Source organism: Lepidochelys olivacea (assembly GCF_965140295.1).
Source record: "Lepidochelys olivacea isolate rLepOli2 genome assembly, chromosome: 1".
Taxonomy (NCBI): domain Eukaryota; kingdom Metazoa; phylum Chordata; order Testudines; family Cheloniidae; genus Lepidochelys; species Lepidochelys olivacea.
This window is the reverse complement of record NC_140411.1, coordinates 155780809-155798924: the sequence shown is the minus strand read 5'-3', so window position 1 is coordinate 155798924 and position 18116 is coordinate 155780809. Positions and strand designations below refer to the sequence as shown.

Here is an 18116-nt window from a genome sequence, read left to right as displayed (position 1 = left end):
TGTACCAGCGTTTCAAAGTAGTGTGAGGAGTCCAAAAAATAAATGCCTATAAATTTAAATATGACTGCTACTTTGAGCAGTAAACTACATATATCTGGACCACAATTATATTTATTTGTTTACTGAAATTATTATTTGTGGGTGGGCGTGTGTGTGTGTGAGAGAGAGAGAGAGAGCTCACATAATTAAGAAACATACTGGTAACCTCCATGACACATCAGTAATAGATTACCTACCACGTGATTTGAGTGGAGCAATCCAAAAACTCTTAAGTGTTTTCTTTTTCCAAATAAGACAGTAAGGTGCCTAATTTATTTCAGTCTAAACATGGCAAGACATTTTAGGGAGTAGAAAATAAACAAGGGATACTTTATTATCATAATCTTCATAGCTCATTCTCTCTGATTCTGAGTGTTATTTTAAGGGCAGTGTGTACAGTATTTCTATATAATGTCCTGAAATACTTAAGTGATAAGCTTTTTTAAGGTTTGTGGGAGGAGGTTAATCAGTGTCAGTAAAAAATTTTCCTGGTGAAGAAAACATATGTAGTATCAGAAGGAATGATGCAGGCCACTGTATGCTAGAATCCACTCCTTGCCTTCTAATTTGTAGATTAAAAGTAAGGTTGGCTGAAAAAAGCTTCTCCATTGCTAGACAGCAGCATACCCAAATAACTATTGATTGTGTGGGGTGAATTAGATGAAACTCATAGACAGCATTTAACACATTCCAAGGATACAGTTGTGAAAGAACCTACTCTTGAGGTTTGTTTTCCTGCTTATGACGAAGGCAGAAACTTCTCAAAGTTCTAAACCTGTATTTCATGCCAGCTTCTGCCGTGGAATATAGTTGACTCTTAATGCTCTAGCTGCCAGTTCCTTTTTGCCCATGTAAAGTGAATAAGTTCCTGTGGGTGACTGTCATTGCCTTGCCAGCAGGCTTGCCTGCTTTCCTCATCAACTCATCCAGTGTATTGTTTTTTGAACATCCTTTCTTCTCTTCTGATACTTCAAGACTAGATCTGTCCATTCAGGCTCTTTTAAAAAAAAAAAAAAAAAAAAAAAAAAAAGGAAACTAGCTCCATTGGAGGATGACATTATCTTTGTCAGTTAGGACTTTGAGCCGTGCAGTGCCTGTTACATCAGGGGGCTTTGGTTTTCATTGTTCTCTAGTCATGCACTAGTGAAAGGTGTGCTCTGGGGCATTTTGTCTTTTTCTCCGCTGCTCTTCATTAATCTGAGGAATATGGGGAAGCAGCAGCAGCCCAATAATTTAAAAATAAATGCTGCACTTTCACCATATCCATCACAGAGAGGCAGGTTGCCATATCCAATACTTTGGAATGGTGCATGGCTGGCTGTGCTGTGAGATTTTTTTCACTGCAGCAGTCAGGTCATTGATGGAGTGCATGGAATCTCTCTCATAACTCCAACAAGAAGAATAGACTGGGAGGGCTTGGGGCCTTCAGTCTTAACTGATCCACAGTGTTTGTAAACATGTTTTGTTGACCTACTGCTTATGACTGCGACTTTGTCTTGTTTATTCAGGGGGCAGTACTAGCAGCAGTATCAAGCCACAAATTCAATTCCTTTTATGGGGATCCCCCTGAAGAGCTGCCAGACTTCTCTGAAGACCCTACCTCCTCAGGTAATTTCACTGAAAGCATATTTACCTTTCATATTGAGTTTTAAATCTTTACTGGCTTTAGTCCCGAATTGTTTGCTGATTTCCCATAGTGTCATAGAACAGTATGTACGTTAGAGTTTGTGAGATCATTTCACTATTATTCATTTATAGTGGTTCTACAAGGGAGTGTCCAGAGAATGCTTCTTCAGAGTGATATAGATCCTCCTGGATTTTTATTCAACCTGACAGTGTTTTATTACAAAGGCTGGCATAACATCATATCTATCTATTTACTTTACTTGAGTCTGAGACCTTTTTCAAATTGTGCCCTGTACTCTTAGTGGGATTGTTCTTCCTGCGAATGTTTTTCATTGTGTATCTTTGTATAGTTAAGAGCTTGTTGGTCTCTTTTTCTGAAACTGAATTTTTTTATTTATTTTTTTTTAATCTCCTCTTAGAGGGTCATTGACATGACAAAGGTGTTCCAGAATGTAGGTTTTGTATAAATACACTTTTAGAAAACATGAGACCAATAGAATTACTTCTGCTTTTTGTAAATTACCATCTAAACAAGTTTTCTTAACAAATAAACAATGGTTGCAATTCAAATGTTGCAGCATGTGTCAGTGTGACCGCCTGAAAGCTTAGTATGCTAGAAAATGTCTCAGGGATTTAATTATGTGTTTTGGATTGGTGGGGAAGGGTGAGTTCTCATTCACTGTCCTAATATTTCTATAAGGAAGGAGGTGGAGGGGGCTTGCAAATGTTAAGTATGGCAGAGAAAAAATAGTGGAAAAGTAAATTTTTTAAATATTATTTAATTTCATTTACATAAAGTTGGAATATTCAAATGTAGGTGCCCAAATAAAAAGGTTGATTGTCAGATGTTTTTAACACTCTCAACTTTCAGTGAAGTCCATAGGAACTTCACACCACTCATTTAGATGCCTAAATATGGACATGGGCACCTAACTCTAGGCACTCAGATTTGAACATTTTATGTATTGTACAGAAGGGGATCTGATGTATTATTTTACAGAAAGATTCATAGATACTAAGGTCAGAAGGGAGCATTATGATCATCTAGTCCGACCTCCTGCACAACGCAGGCCACAGAATCTCACCCACCCACTCCTGCGAAAAACCTCTCACCTATGTCTGAGCTGTTGAAGTCCTCAAATCATGTTTGATTGGACATCAGTTAGGATTATTTGCAGTGTTTCAAAAGATACTTTTTGTTTCCTTCTGCTTCCTCAGTCATAGTCACAGAAGTAGGCCACATACATTTCTACAATTTTCCTGTTACAGGAATAGTAAGGTTCCTCATTTCAGCTTCAGGCTTACATCAACAGGATGTGTCTCTTCCTCATTTGGGTTTGAGGTTGCAGATACTGTCACAAGCACAAGTTCTCAACTTTTTTTCTTCTAGGAACCGTGTATCCAGATATTTACATGTGTGCTCTCAGCCCTTTTGTGCTGGATCCTTTGGAACCTCTTATTAATTTCTTGCGGAACTGATGCAATGGTTTGAGTTCCTCTGGGAGGAAGCTGGAACAGGCTCCTGCTTCAGGACAACAGTTGTTGATCTCCTTGGAGGTTGCAACCCAAAGGTTGAGAAACTGCTCCCAAGGGATATTTTTATTGATGCCTGATTGACTAATTTAAATCGTTTAGTTCAGAGAGCTCCTCATTTAGATAATTAATTTAGAATAAACATCCTGAAGCTTTGAGGAAAAGAGCCATAGTGCAACTTTCAGCTTTCTGAAATAACTAGGCCGGATAAAGAACTTGATCTCCCTCTCCCCCCTCAAAAAGGCACTTCAATTTGCTGTGTTGTCAAATGTTTGATGCCTGCTTGTAAAGACTACATCAGTTCTTAACGATGGGATTTTTCAAAAGATCCTAAAGGAATTAAGCACCTGTCACAGGGTGGCTAGCCCCAGCAAATGAAGTAAAAGCCAAAACAGGTGCTCCTGTTTTTAAGAGGGTGTGAGCAACCTGATGAGCAGACTGGGTTAGTCAGGGGCAGGTGAGAGTTGCCTGAAACCAGGGGATTGGAAGAGTCCCAAAAATAAGTAGAAAGTGGTTCCTGGGAGAAGACTTGAAGGCAGGAGAGCAGCAAAGATTGATTTGCTGACTGTCATCCGCAAGCCAGAGAGCCAGGGATGAAAGCAGGAGAAGCAGAGGGAGTTGCCTGCCAGCTGAGACCTGGAGGGCTGGAGAGTTCTGAAGGCATGGGAGCAGTGGGGGAGTTTTTACCCACTGACATCTCCGGGGTCCAAGAGCTGGACCCAAAGGAACTGAGAGGGTCTTTGGGGAGTAAGGGATGCTCCCCTGGCAAGGATGCTCTCAACAGAGAGGCTGTGGGGTTCCTGCTGGGAACAGCAAGGTTGCATTCCAGTTGGAAATGCCGGGGAGGCTGTCCTGGTACAAAGACAAGAGAGGACTATGCTGAAGAGCCAGGACCTGGTGAGAGATGCTGGGGCGATGTGTTGCATGTACTCTCTGGACTATGATAGGGGGAATCTGGTCTATGGTTGTGGGACTTTTGTTTTGTTATGTGCATGGGGCTCTTGCAATAAATGAAGCCCACAACTAGTTGAACTACTTCTGGGCACTCTGAAGGAGGGAAACTGAACAGGCATGTCTGTCGTCTATCATGAGGGTGTTCAAGGCAGAGCTTCTCTATGACAGCACCCAACTTCCATTGAATTTCAGTGGGAAGTGGATATCTAACTCCTTTGGACTCCTGTAATTCCCAGCCTAAGAGGATATGCCTTTGCATTTTGCAATAATGGGATTTCAGATAAGAAACTCCATGTTGAAGATTTAGTATTTAAAATGCCATTTTCCAGTTTGTTTAGCTCTTTGATAAAATCCCATGATTTGAGAAGTTTGTCGTCAAAAATAAATGATGGAGTAGGCTGAATGATTCCAGGACAGCATTTGTCCTGGATTCCCTGTGGCACCACTCCACACCTGCCTGAAGCTTAGGATCAGTGCCAGCCTCTTCCGCCGGAAGGGGCCAGTGGGGGAGGGCGGCTGGAGCTGGGCAGTAGTAAGAGCTGCCCGGGGAGACTGGGCCACTGTGGGGAGCTCCTGTCCCTCCATCTGCCCAGGGAAGTGCACCCTCAGGGGTGGGGACAAGGGTGCTCTCAGGCACCCTGGCACCCCACCTAGAGCAGGTGGAGGGTCTGGAGCTCCCCATAGTGACCTGGGGAGCTCTGGGTCTGGCATCTGGCCTGGCCAGGAGACGGCCTCAGGGAGAAGAGGTGGAGGCAGGGAGCAGGGCCCCTACGTGTCCCAGTTTTGCCTTTTGAAAAGTTGGTTACCCTATTTCAGCTCCATGCTTCATCCACTTCAATCTGTTACATTGCTCTCCCCTCCATGAAGGTGGGCCCTACTACAAAGGTATGGGGGCACTTTGAACCTCCACCCCATACTGATAGAGTAACAGTTTCAGAGTTTAGGGCACTGTATTCAGCAAATAGGCAATTCTCCAGTAGATGCCAGATTACACTGGGTGCTGTCCAGTGATCAATGGCAAAACGTATAAGTGACTCAAATAGAAATGAAAAGGGAGACACTGCTAGTTTTATATGGTTTATTTCCCCCCACTTTAAATCTCCCTTTCTTTCCTGCTCACTGGACATTGCAGTGGGTCTTGGTCCAGCCAGCCCACTGGTCAATACATAATCATTTCCCTAATGTCCTGTCCTGTTTGGGATGACTTGTTCCCTCCTTCATCAGCATGTCTCCTCTAATGACCAGATGCAACAGGTGGATGAACCAAACATACAGGGAGGAGGTGCAGAAGAGAGAGGATGAGACAACAATACGAAAATTATGCAGCTTTGTAGGTTATCTGCAGCTTGCCACTTGCCTAGCTGTTATCAACTGACAGTGTTCTGTAGGTAAAATTGCAGGAGTGAGTCTTGACGAATTTGAAGGAGAATAATAAAATAGTAGCTTTACAGATTTTTCTTGGATACATGTTAAATTAAAATGCCTCCTTAACAGTGAATGTTTACATTCAGTAACTCCTACTACAAATAAAGCAAGCTACTAAAATCAGACATTTTATGACTGTTTCTTATTCAAAGTTAAGGGACACACATATTTCTAATACTTAACACCTTCAAAATGTTATGTGAGAGTCAGTGTTGCAAAAATAAAAGACCCTTGCACTAACAAACATTAAAACCTTGTTTTTCTTTTTACATGATGTAGCTACAATAAGAAGCAGTTCATTTCTGCTAAGTCAACTTCCTTGGTCATCTACTGGGCAGCAGACCATAAAAAGGTCAGGGAATTGCTTGAACTGGTGTTAGCTCTGGAAGGTGAACTGGAAAGAGATTTTGCTGATGATGGATACTTAAGTCTTTTACCTGAATTCAAAATTTCAGGATTTACGCCCCACTGTAAGCCCATGTGTTTAGCCAATAAATAGAAAAGCCCATAATGATAACAATGTCAGCTCTAACTTTTTCACTTCCAAGCACCTTTTTGTAGCTTGACTTTCAGAAGTGTTGAGCAACTGCAAAACCCACTGAAATCAATGGGTGCTCACCAACTTTGAAAATCAGGTAATTGATTTTTAAAGAAAAGCATACTTTATCTTTTATTGTGGAGGACTTATAAATACGCATTTGAGCTATTCAGTTGTAGTGCTCATGCACTGTGAGGGTCATTAGTCATTTCACAGTGACTTCATACGTTCTTTGCAGTTGTGTGATAGCTGTGTTGGCCCCAGGATATTAGAGAGACAGGGCAGGTGAGGTAATATCTTTAATTGAACCAACTTCTGTTGGTGAGAGAGGCACACTAATGACTTCGTATTTCATTATTAGTTATTTTGTCCATCTCAAATAGTACTGGATTTTCTTGTAAGACAATTTACTATTGTTGCTTTTAAATCACAAAGAAGGTACAGCAGCATGTATCTAAAAGGGTGATTGACCAAGTGTACATGTTCAACTTGCATTGTACAGCTTTTTGCATTATTTCCTGAGTATCTATCTATGTGCTTTCTGAGGTCTGTGGTAAATGTTTAACTTAATGCAAGCAGCAGTTTCCCACAGAGCATAAAGCTGACATTTTAAGACCACATCAGGGTTTCTGGATCCTTTGCGTAAATGGCATGACAATGGCTTCATATAGGCTTCTGTTTATAAATGCAATTTGAAAATGACTTTTGCCTCAAGATTATTGTGGGTAAATATTTGTTCTTTTAGGATCTATTTTGTCATAGTAAATTATAGAAATTTAGCAATATTAACTCTTGATGATTAAACTCTTGATCATTAAAACTGAAAGGAGAAAAGAAAGAAAGCCAAACCTTCCAGCCTGTCACTGTGGGAGAGAAGGATAAATGGTTAGACTTAGGCTCCAGAGCTGCAGACATGCATGTGAGTAATGTTAGGCACTTGAGTAGTCCCATGGAACTCTATGGAACTACTCATTGCATAAGTGTTTCTAGGCTAAGGTCTTAGTCTGCAATTCAAATACTAGTGGTTTCCATCATTACCAGGTACAATACAATATATAAAAGGGTTAAAAGTGCTAAATTATCATCACCAATTTTGCAAATTCTTTAGCAATTTTTAGTTATCAGTGTTTGAAAAATTCAAGTGATAGTAGTAAATATAATATTAATACAATTACAAAGTCTGACTGTCTTTTCTTGCCTTACTTGCTTCTGTGTACCATAAAAAGTTTTGAATGGGGAAGGAAATCATAGAAATTGAAGGAGAAAGTGTAACATGTTCTCCACTCATTGAGAATTTTACTTTATCTTTTTTCTGATGTCCTGTACAGTATCAATGTTTGTTAGGATTTTCATAATGTTCTGTTTACTGGTGTTGGGTTTGACTACTTAAAAGAGACCTATTTCAGTTATGTTTTTATTCCTCTTTCAACTATTTGAGTGTGTTTTATTAACGTGGAGTTGACATTAATTTCATAGCATCAGTGTGCCTGAATGCTACTCATTAAAAGTGGAAACAAAATGTTTGTTTTCCAAATGGTCCTCATAATTTTAATCTCTAACATTTTTATAAAATAAATTGGACTCAGTATTACACCTGCAAAATTTTTCAATAATCAACTTGCATCCTAAAGACTAAACTTAAAACATGCTTCATTTACAATAAGAATATTTTGAATGAGTTACAAAATAGTTCAAAACAGCAATATTCTATGAATACTACTTTTACAAACTAAAGCAGCCAGTGTCCGAATATCAGAGTTTCAGATACCCGACAGCGTGCAAATGTGCTACCTACCCCAATCCCAAATGTTTTTTTTTCAAGTGCCATTTGTCTCACATACAAAGTTTAAAAAAAAAAAAAAAAAAAGTCTTGAGTTTGTTCATACTATTTGTGGCTAAATTAGTGTGCCAAGTTGCAGCTTTATAACTTGCTTTTTCTGAAATCATCATACTGTTGTTGTTTGTCCAAATGCTGCCTTCCTACTAGGACTTCTAGCAGCAGAAAGTAGGTACCCCTTCATTTTCCTGTAAGGCTTATCATTCTGTTTAAGTGTGTGGCTGTGCATGTTTAAAACTCAGGTTTTTTCTCCTTAGCTTGTCATGCTTCAGTTTTAATACTGCCTGCAGAAGAAAATTAGAACAGCCCATGCATATGGTAGTAACTCTGTCCATAACTTTTCAAAGCTGAGCAATCAATATTAAAATTTATTCCAGTAAAATGTGATATGTTAATTGAGAGGCAGTATTAAAAATTGTTAATATTCTTTGGTTTTAGTATTTGTAATAATATATAATCTAAACTCTAGTTTACAACCCAAATAAAAATGCCATTAAGTGTTGTTAAGAAAAGGACAAAATGTCTAACTTTTGTAGCTTGATTCCCAAATTAATTATCAGGGAATACTGGATTTTTCCCTGAGTAGCAGCTGTTTATTATCGTACTAGACATATATTTTTTAATGACATTTTTTACTGACTTTGCATGATAGAATTGTTTGTTTTGTTTCATGTTGGTGTGTTATGTAGTATATGTAGATACATTTGTTTATATGTATAAAACTAATCTGCCTGTATGCCATATATGTTTATATATTTAAAGAATCATATCAAAGAACGGGGAGGATTTTTTGTGTTACAAATTAACGGCATGCTTTGAGAGAGGCTGAAACCCAATTGCCTCCAGAACCTGCAAATAGATGATATTGGTCAAAACAAATAAGTTTTGTAGGGATGAGGGAGTGAAGTTCTAGTTTTCTGAGTCACTGAGAGAGTGGTTCCAACCCAAACCACAGCAAATTCAAAGGGAACAAATTCCAAATCTGAAATTTCAGCTAAAAATGTTGGTGTCAGCACAGTATTAAAATTTTGGGGTCACCAATTATTTTTGCCACCTAACCAGATTTAGGTCATGGTTTTATGTTCCAGTTTCTCTAAGCCCACTCTCTCATTTGTGGATTTTTTTCCCCCCTGAACTGACCTGCCACACTACTTCAGAGTTCCCAGACCCCTGTTAGCTTCCAAGAACCACCCGCATACAATGCAGGAAGGAAGAAAAGAAATCTCTTGGTATCCCACCACCACCGCACATTTTGAATGGGAAGGCTGGTAGAGATCCCTCCCCCAGCAGCCAAACAGCAGGGAGGGTGGCCTTTCCTCCAGCAGGGTAACAGAAATGAGAGCAAGGCTGCCCTCCCATCAGCCAGAAGGGGGAAGCTCATTTGTGGTTGCAATAGAAAGAAAGAGACGTGGCTTCATACAGGGGATGTGGTAGGACTTTGTTAGAATAGTTAAATTAACGTTTTATAAATAACTTTACTGCTTGTGGCTGTGCTGCTTGTTAATGTGTGGCACTGCTCTGAAAAGTGATTGTGTAAAATGCTGCACCTTCTTACCCAACATATTGACTTCCTCTGTGTCTCATGCTATCCCTGGGTGAGTCATCATCTAGAAGCAGATTTAAATAAAAAGTCTATGTGGACAAAAGAACTAGCAAGACTTAGTGGAGAGGCCCTGCATGGGTTTGGCAGAGAGGAGGACAGCCAAAGATTTTTTTAAATTAATATATTTTTAAGACTATCTTTAAGATAAATGTTTTTTTTCTTTTTGTTGCTTTAATTCCTTTCTTTATGTTTCTTTATCCATTTTTTTATCCCTTCTCCTCTACTTTCTCTTTTCCGTGTTCCTATGATCATCAGATTTCTTTATCGCCTCCTTTCTATTTTTATACTCAGCTCTTCTTGTATTCCTACCGCTATCTATTTTCTTCTCCCTTTCCCTTCATTTCCTCCCTCGTCTCTTTCCTTAAGTGGTCCATACTCATCTTTCCCTTTCCCTTCCTTAGTTCTCCTGAGTTCTCTCCATCTTCCCCAACATGTCCATTTTCTCTTCCTCATTTACTTTCCCCTCTCTGCCTCCTGCTCCCCATGATTCCACCTTTCATCATTATTTTTCATTCTCTTTTTTAATTTCAACCCCATGCTGCTTCTCAACACCCTTTATTTCTCACCTCTCCACCTTTTCAACTTTTTGTCTACACTCCCCATGTAATATTCTTCACATACACTCACGCTCTGTCTACCCCTTTAGGTCTCTCCCCATGCTGAACCTTGTGTTTCCCAGTCATTTCATTCTGTGACACCTTCTCAACAGCATCTATGCAACTATGTGCTGTGTAACATGCATTCATGATACCTCATCCCATGGCCACTATGCGCCTACACCAGCCACTTGCTCACCGTAGAGTCACTCCGTGCACTTACACACACCGCTGCTGTAGAGTGAAGATCCCTCATAATGCCACATAGTGAGCTGATGCTCCACACTGTCTTTCTGAACTCCTATGAAGTTCAGGGGCCAGGCTTACATTGAAGAGGAGGAGGAGATAGTGATGCTGAAGATCCAGATGGGGACTCAGCTGTCCCCCAGCTAGATTTCTCTTAGTTCCAAGGGGTGCAGCAGTGTAAGTGGACTGGGGATGGATCGTCTTAGTGCTTGCCAATCTATCCACTGCCTTTAAAGAGAAGAGTATGTTGTTACTGCTTTTTATTTGTTACCTGTGCTGATTCTGCAGGGCTAAGAGACAGCAAGCTGGATTCTGTTCCTACTTTTGCATCAGTAGAATTGAGCTTTTTCCATAGATTTTAAGGCCAGAAAGGACCATTAGATAGATCATCTAGTCCAGTCCAAAAGTCCCAAACTTTTCGGGCTCAGAACCAATTTGTAAACCTTGATGGCCTGTTGTGGTCTAGTAAATAGACTCAGAAGGGTGGGGGAGTCGGGGCCCTGCCCTCCCGTGGTGGGAGGGAGGCCCTGTATGTATTTTTTGCAAAGCCTGTCCTGCAATCACTTCACAGCAGCAGAGAAGTTCTATTTCAGATTTCACTGTGGGAGGGGGAGCAACTTTCGGCAGCTGTCTGAAGCCCCTGGAAGCGCTTGTATTTTTAAATGGCCAAAAAGATTATTAGTCCAGAAGTTACTTGGATGACAATCTCCTCCAATTCTGGTGTGAACTCTAGGCTAGATTCCTATGTCTGCCTTCATCTTTACTCCCCACCCCAGTTCACCAGCCAGTTTCTCCCCTGCTTCCCCTGCCTGAGGACTCTGGGATTTGTGTTGCTTCTTTCAGGCCTTGTCTCAGGGCTCCTACACGAGCCAGTTCTCTTCTGACTGACTTCACCTGGGAACTCGCCTTACTCCTCTTCCCTTGGTCCTCTCCTCTGACTGCAGTTCTCTTTCCTGTTTATGTAGTTCTCCTTGACCCTTCCACATCTAGGATCACTAATTGTAAGTGGGGTAGGATTGCCTGCTTTCTAATCGCATAAAACTGAACACCCCTGCCCCAAGGCCCCACCCCTACTCTGAGGTTCTGCCCCCACAGTCACTCTGTCCCCCTCCCTCCATCGCTCACTCTCCCCTACCCTCATTCACTTACACTGGGCTGGGGAAGGGTGTGGGGTGTGGGAGGGGTTACAGGCTCTGGGCTGGGGGTGCGGGCTCTGAGGTGGGACCAGAAATGGGGTGTTGAGGGGGCTCCGGGCTGGGGCAGGAAGTTGGGGTACAGGAAGGGGTGAGGGCTCTGGCTGGAGGTGTGGGCTCTGGGGTGGGGCTGGGGATGAGGGGTTTGGGGTGCAGGAGGGGGCTCTGGACTGGGGCGGAGCGGTTCAGAGTGCAGGAGGGTGCTCGGGGCAGGGGGTTGGGGTGCGGGCTCTGGGAGGGAGTTAGGATGAGGGGGGAGGGTTCTGACCTGGGGCAGGGGGCACGGGAGGTGGTTCAGGGTGCGGGTTCTGGGCAGCGCTTACCTCAGGTGGCTCCGGGAAGTGGCCAGCATGTCCAGCTCCTATGCAGAGGGATCAGTGGACTCTGTAGGTTCCCGGCCAATGGGAGCTGGCGCTTGCAATGGGGCAGCACGCAGAGCCTCCGTGGCCACCTCTGAGCCTAGGAGCCAGGCATGCAGGCCACTTCCGGGAGCCACAAGGAGCCTGCCTTAGCCCTGCTGTGCCACAAACTGGACTTTTAATGGCCTGGTTAGCAGTGCTGACTGGAGCCACCAGGGTTCCTTTTCAGCTGGGCGTTCCAGTCAAAAACCAGACACCTGGCAACCCTAAATTGAGTCCATATCAGGGGCTAACTGCTAGGTCAAAGACAAAGGCTGAGTCTGACTCCCCTTAAAGGGCCAGGTAGCCTGTGACAATCACAGACATCTTTCATTACTTATGAGAGTTATTCTTATCTGTCCGTGTCTGTTTGCTGTTAAACAGGCATGTCAAATATCAAGATGTTAAAGGCCCTGCAATATCACACAAACTACTGTGCAAGCAAATTCCACAGTCTTGCACTGAGAAGGAGATCTGTACATCTGCCTCAATTCCCAATGACCCCTTACTAGGGAACAATGTTAAATCAAGAGAAAGTAGCACTTTTCCCCACTTGCAGGCTTCATGGGGTAGAGCTGAAAGACAGTTTTGGCCTGCCTCTGTCTTTTAGCGTGTTAGTGGTCCAAGTGGTTTTTTTTTTTCTTTTAATGGCTGACTGAAACCTAATTGTTCCCTGCTCTCTCTCAAGTCTGCCTGGAGAGCAATTTTTGACTAATTTTTCTTAGTCAATTCTTCTTAGAGAAAATATATTGACATATGATGGTCTTGTAAGAAATCAGAACTTTGATCATGGGGAATTTTAATTACTCAGCTATTCTTATGTTTTGTCTGGCTCTTTTTCCATTGAAGCAGAAGCCTGTTTTGCAGAGCTATTGCTAGAAAGTCTCTAATACAGTTCATTGGGCAGCTTACCCAGCCAAAGTCTGTTATAGTTATTAGCCTAGAAAATGAGCCAGGTGCAATATGATAAATAAAATTACAGCTGGAGAACATTGAGGATTTGATCACAATATCATTACATCTGAAATACTCAGGGTTGAGGCTAGCCAGAGCAACAGCAAAGTATTGGCTTTAAGAAAAGTGACTCTTTAGAGGCAGAGTTAGGGCCAGTATTACCACTCTGACTGCACTGTTAAGTTTGGAGGACTTTTCTTCTGCCTATGATGTACAGCCCAGCCACTCAGGCTGCATGCTGGGTCTAGGATGTGAGTATTTGTGTATATTTAAACTACATGCTTTTCTGTAATTCTAGAGGCTTTTATATATATTATTTTGTAGCACTATATTCACATATATTGCATAACCGAATAATGAAAGTACCCATTGTAATGCAAACGTGCAAGGGGACAAAGTTAAGGTTGTGGGAGCCTAAAATACCTGTGTGTGTTTGTTTCTGTACTTAAAATACTTCTCATTCCATTAGCTTTTTGTATATAATTATGTAATATATAGGAAATGCACAGAAACAACTATGAAGAAATCAATGACCAGGTTACAACTGAAATTCCTTTTCACTGTTCAAGTAGGGTAAAGGACAAAAGATACCATGTGAATAAGCTGTAAAAGTGATGGGAGAAATAGCTGAAAGCTCTTGAAAAATCAAACTTACAGGAAGTAAAGTTTTTGTAGACTTACTATACATAGGTAGAATCAGGAGAGAATTATAACAAAAGAGGCAAAAAGTACTTTTTTTCCCCAAAGAAAGAAATATTCCAACTAGTAATGATTAGCAGTGGATTAGTGCAAGCATTAGGTTTTGAAACCCCTTATGTTCAGAAATAAGTGAATTATTTGAACAACAGAAAATGTCAAATATCCTCTGCTAATACCAAATTTGGATTTCTTGCAAATAGTAAAGAACAATTGCAATTCAATTTAGATGCTTTTAAGTGTGTAAACTAGTAAATGGGAAAGGTACTTAAATAGAACAGTGTAAAACAATAAACTTGGTGACCAACAAATATAGAAGACTGTTTTAAGGTGGAACATTTGTGCAGCATTCTGACTGCAAAAGAGATTTTGTCTCTCCAGTCCTACAAAGGGAACCATATTGGCTTACCCCTACGCCCATGCAGAACCCCACTGAAGATTTTGAAGTCAGTGGTGCTCCACACAGGTACCATCAAGTTCCATTGGTAGGATCAGGACCTTATAGGTTAGTGTGACAGGCTGTACCCTGGGATGAAGCTAGGAAGCTGTTGGAACTGTTGTTCCCAGTAACTATTCAGGTGGATTGGCCTCTCCCTCTGCTCTGTTGGTGACACACAGCCAGCCTCTCTGGGCTCTGTTATCACCCAACACAAAAGCAGGTGGCTCCACACACCCAACTGAGTCACCTGAATGCTTTACCTAAGCCACTCATGGACCAACAATGGGGACACCAGCCAATTTCGCAGCTCCCCAGTCTTGCACCCCTACTGGAGTATAAAGCCAGAATTATACTGTCTTGCACTGCACAGGGATTTGTATGATGCAAGATCATTAATTAATCCACTCCCCCCTCGATGAGGGGAAGTATGTACCCGCCTGTGTTAACAGAGCTAAGATTTCGTAACACTTCACTCAAAAACACACTGGTTAAGATAAAACATTTATTTACTACAGAAAGGTAGGTTTTAAATGATTATAAGTGATAGCAAACAGAACGAAGTAGATTACTTGGCAAGTAAACAAAAATGCAATCTATGCTTAATATACTACACAGGATTTGAATCAGTGTCTCACCCAGATAGATAGTGCAAGCAGTTTGTTGATGTTTCATACACAGGCAGGGTTTCCTTCTTTCCCGCCTGGGACCAGCACTTCCCCAGTTCAAAGTCTGTGTTCCTCCAGAGGTATCTTCAGGTGTCGAGTTGTGGAGAAAGTGGGGCCCCTTTGTGATGTCACGTCCCTCTTTTATAGTTTTTCCATATGGTGGGAACCCCTTTGTTCCAAACTGGGTTCCCAGTCCAGTTTGTGGAAAATGTATCAAAATGGTACCAAAATGGAGTTCAGTATCATGTGGTCTGGTCACATGCCCTTGGATGCATCACTGAGTCATAGCAGCCATTATTCATAGGCTGGCTGAAGTGTTGCCAGGTGAGGAAAAGCCTTTCCATGGCCCATTGTCTTTGTTAATGGTCATTCCACTTGACTAGGCCATTCATGATGTGCTGACTAGCCTGAGTGCAAACAAACCTTTGAGTGTTACCAAGGAGTAAATGCATTTGCTATAGAAATACCTAGTCAATATTCATAACTCTAGATACAAAAATGATACATTCATACAAATAGGATAATCATATTAATCAAATCATAACTTTTCCATAGACGCTTCACATGACACATTTGCACAAGATGCATCATAATTATGTCATAATCATATCATCATTATACCACTGTGATGAATATGGGGCAGAGTGTCACAGTTATCATAAGGATACCACCCAAGTGCACAGTTGGAAGGGTCTACTTTTTTTTAAATAAAATTGTTGGAAGCAGAGTTCCTGACCTGGATGAATAGAAATGAATATTCTCCTTCTTATCACCTCCTCTATTAAAATATTTATATCCTTTTCCAGCAGCAGAAGTACAAATATTGCGTATCCTCCTCTGCCTACCCAATTCAGGCCCAAATCCAGCAAATCACTTAAGAATGTGGAATTCAATTAAACTTAAACACATGCTTAAAGTTAAGCATGTGTTTGTTTTTTTACTAAGAAGGGATTGACTTAAGCATGTGCTTAAATACGTTGCTGAACTGGATGTAAAAGGTAAAATAAATCATTGGGTTAATGAAGAAAACACTATTCATTTTTTCATAGTAAAATGTTTATCTGCTCACTATTTAACAGAAAAGTTGGTATTACCGGAGAAAGGGTTTGAAGTTTTCAAATAAGCATTAATCATTTTTTTCTTCTTCGAGTATGCATCCATGTGGATCCTATTTTAGGTGCATGTGCATCTCATGCACAAGATTAAAATTTTTTTTAATAACCATGTTTGTTGGGGCCACTCATGCACTCTGTGCCACCTCATGCTCCTGGGCATAAAGGGCAGAGGGGGACGCAAGCAGGCACGTCTGACGCACTAGGTCTTAGCTTTGGCTAAATTTCTTTAAACCCTTCATAAAAAACCCTCAGATGTCTTCTGATTCTTGGACATGCACCTACCGTGAACAATATGAATGCATCTGGACTGAAGGTTGATACTCGGACCCCCAGTACAGGCTCTCCCCCATACAGGATTTCTCAAAATGGTAGATTCAGAACCTTTGGGTTTCAAGCCCTGCCTGTCCTGCAATGGGCTAATTCCATTGAAAGATGGATACAGCAACAGCTCTTCTGCTTAGGAGAATGCCACATACCTAGTAGATGTTAAGTGTGCCATTCATTCTCCATGAGAACCCACAAATTGCAAGACACACAGTGGAATCTTCATTTATTGGAGCAATCTATAAAGGTATCAACAGATCCTGAGGAGACTAGCTCCATGGTCCAGGTAGCAGAAAAGCCAGGCTCATCCAACACACCATCTCTCAGACAAGCATCTCTGAAGACAAGTGCAGAAAAGATGATGCCAAGGAAAGACCTGGCACAAACACAAACATCAGCACTGATACCCTGGCACCAAATCAGACCATACCAGTACCACAGATACCTCTGATACTGAAGTCTGACACCAAACGGGCTGCTCCAAACAAAGAGGCAGACACACCAGGCACATCTCAGTATCCTCCCATAAAGATAGACCACCTAAAGCCTCAGGGGACAAAGCCACCAAGCCCTACATGGCATTGAGGGCTGGTGAGCGTGCATTGACTCCGGCAATGCACCCCTCGGCATTGATACCTATAACAGAAGATGAGCCGCCAGGAAAATATGACCGTCATCAGTACTGAGACAGCTGCCAGTCTGAGACAGCAGACGCTGCTACCGAGAGCACTGTGTTCCTCAGCACTGCCTATGGGGAGGTCTAGCTGTTCTCTCCATCGCCAGGTTGTACGTTCTCACCACCTTCAAGCAAAAAACCTTTCCTCTGAGGACCAAGGTTGACATCACTGAAAGGCCTGCCAGCCCTCCCCATAGGGCTCAGGCACCCTTGTGGCAGGAATGGCGTTAGTCAGTATCGAGATTCCTTAAGGGCCTTCTGAATGCTTGCTCACCTGTTAGAGACCTGATTCCTATGTAGAATCTCAACATCTTCCTCCTGAAGCTCTTACAGCTTTCATTCAAGCTGCTGTTAGACTGTTTGATTACATCACCCTACCCTCAAACGTCTTTCTAGTGGCCGTCACCTCTGCATTGAATGTCAGCAAGTGCCATGCACCTCATAGTCAAATCTCCTCACACATCCTTTAGTAGGGACAAGATGGTAATTAGACAGCACTCCAAGTTCATCCCTTAGGTGTCCTGGAGTTTCAGCTGAACCAGTTGATTCAGGAGGGTGGTGAAGCACTGGAATGGGTTACCTAGGGAGGTGGTGGAATCTCCTTCCTTTTTGGTTTTTAAGGCCTGGCTTGACAAAGGCCTGGCTGGGATGATTTAGTTGGGGTTGGTCCTGCTTTGAGCAGGGGGTTGGACTAGATGACCTCCTGAGGTCCCTTCCAACCCTAATATTCTATGATTAACATTCCAGTCCTCCCCTGGCATCAAGTGTGGCTTCCGAAAAGTAGCTTCTTTTCTTCCTGATGTTCCCAGAGCCTTGCTCTATTACCTGGGCAGGACCAAGTCCTTTAGACTGTCTCCTCATTGCTTTCTTGCTATATCTGGCTCATCAAAAGGTCAAGCCAGATCTCATCACAGAGAATTTCTCTGTGGGTCACAAAGTATTTCCATCTACTATCAGTTAGCTAGTGAGTCAGGGTGCACTCCACTGGGACACAGGCTGTGTCTTCAGCCTGCTTCAAAAATGTGCCAGTATCTGAGATATATAAAGGTGACTTTTACAAGCGTTACACTGATGATATGGTGACTAGTTCTTATGCCAAATTTTGGAGAGAAGTACTCTAGTCATCATTTGACTGAGACTGGCACATCTTAATCGCACCATCTAGAGAAGATATTGTTTTCCAGTCACGCATGGTGGGATCTGTACGGATATATTCTCAAAGAAGAAAGAATGTTTACTTACTCTACAGTGGCTGTGGT

The 18116-nt window shown here is 41.9% G+C and overlaps 1 protein-coding gene across 13 annotated transcripts in view; it reads left to right on the top strand.

Moving 5' to 3' along the window:
* Positions 1 to 18116, top strand: part of CASK (calcium/calmodulin dependent serine protein kinase) — a 420545-nt gene that overhangs the window by 287952 nt on the left and 114477 nt on the right. For 11 of the 13 annotated variants that reach the window (XM_084635068.1, XM_084635067.1, XM_084635058.1 and 8 more), the window contains 2 exons: positions 1548 to 1647; positions 8103 to 8120. In XM_084635068.1, the coding sequence (XP_084491194.1) occupies positions 1548 to 1647; positions 8103 to 8120 (118 nt within the window). The remainder of the gene's footprint in view (positions 1 to 1547; positions 1648 to 8102; positions 8121 to 18116) is intronic. The other 2 variants (XM_084635057.1, XM_084635062.1) reach the window with 1 other exon arrangement.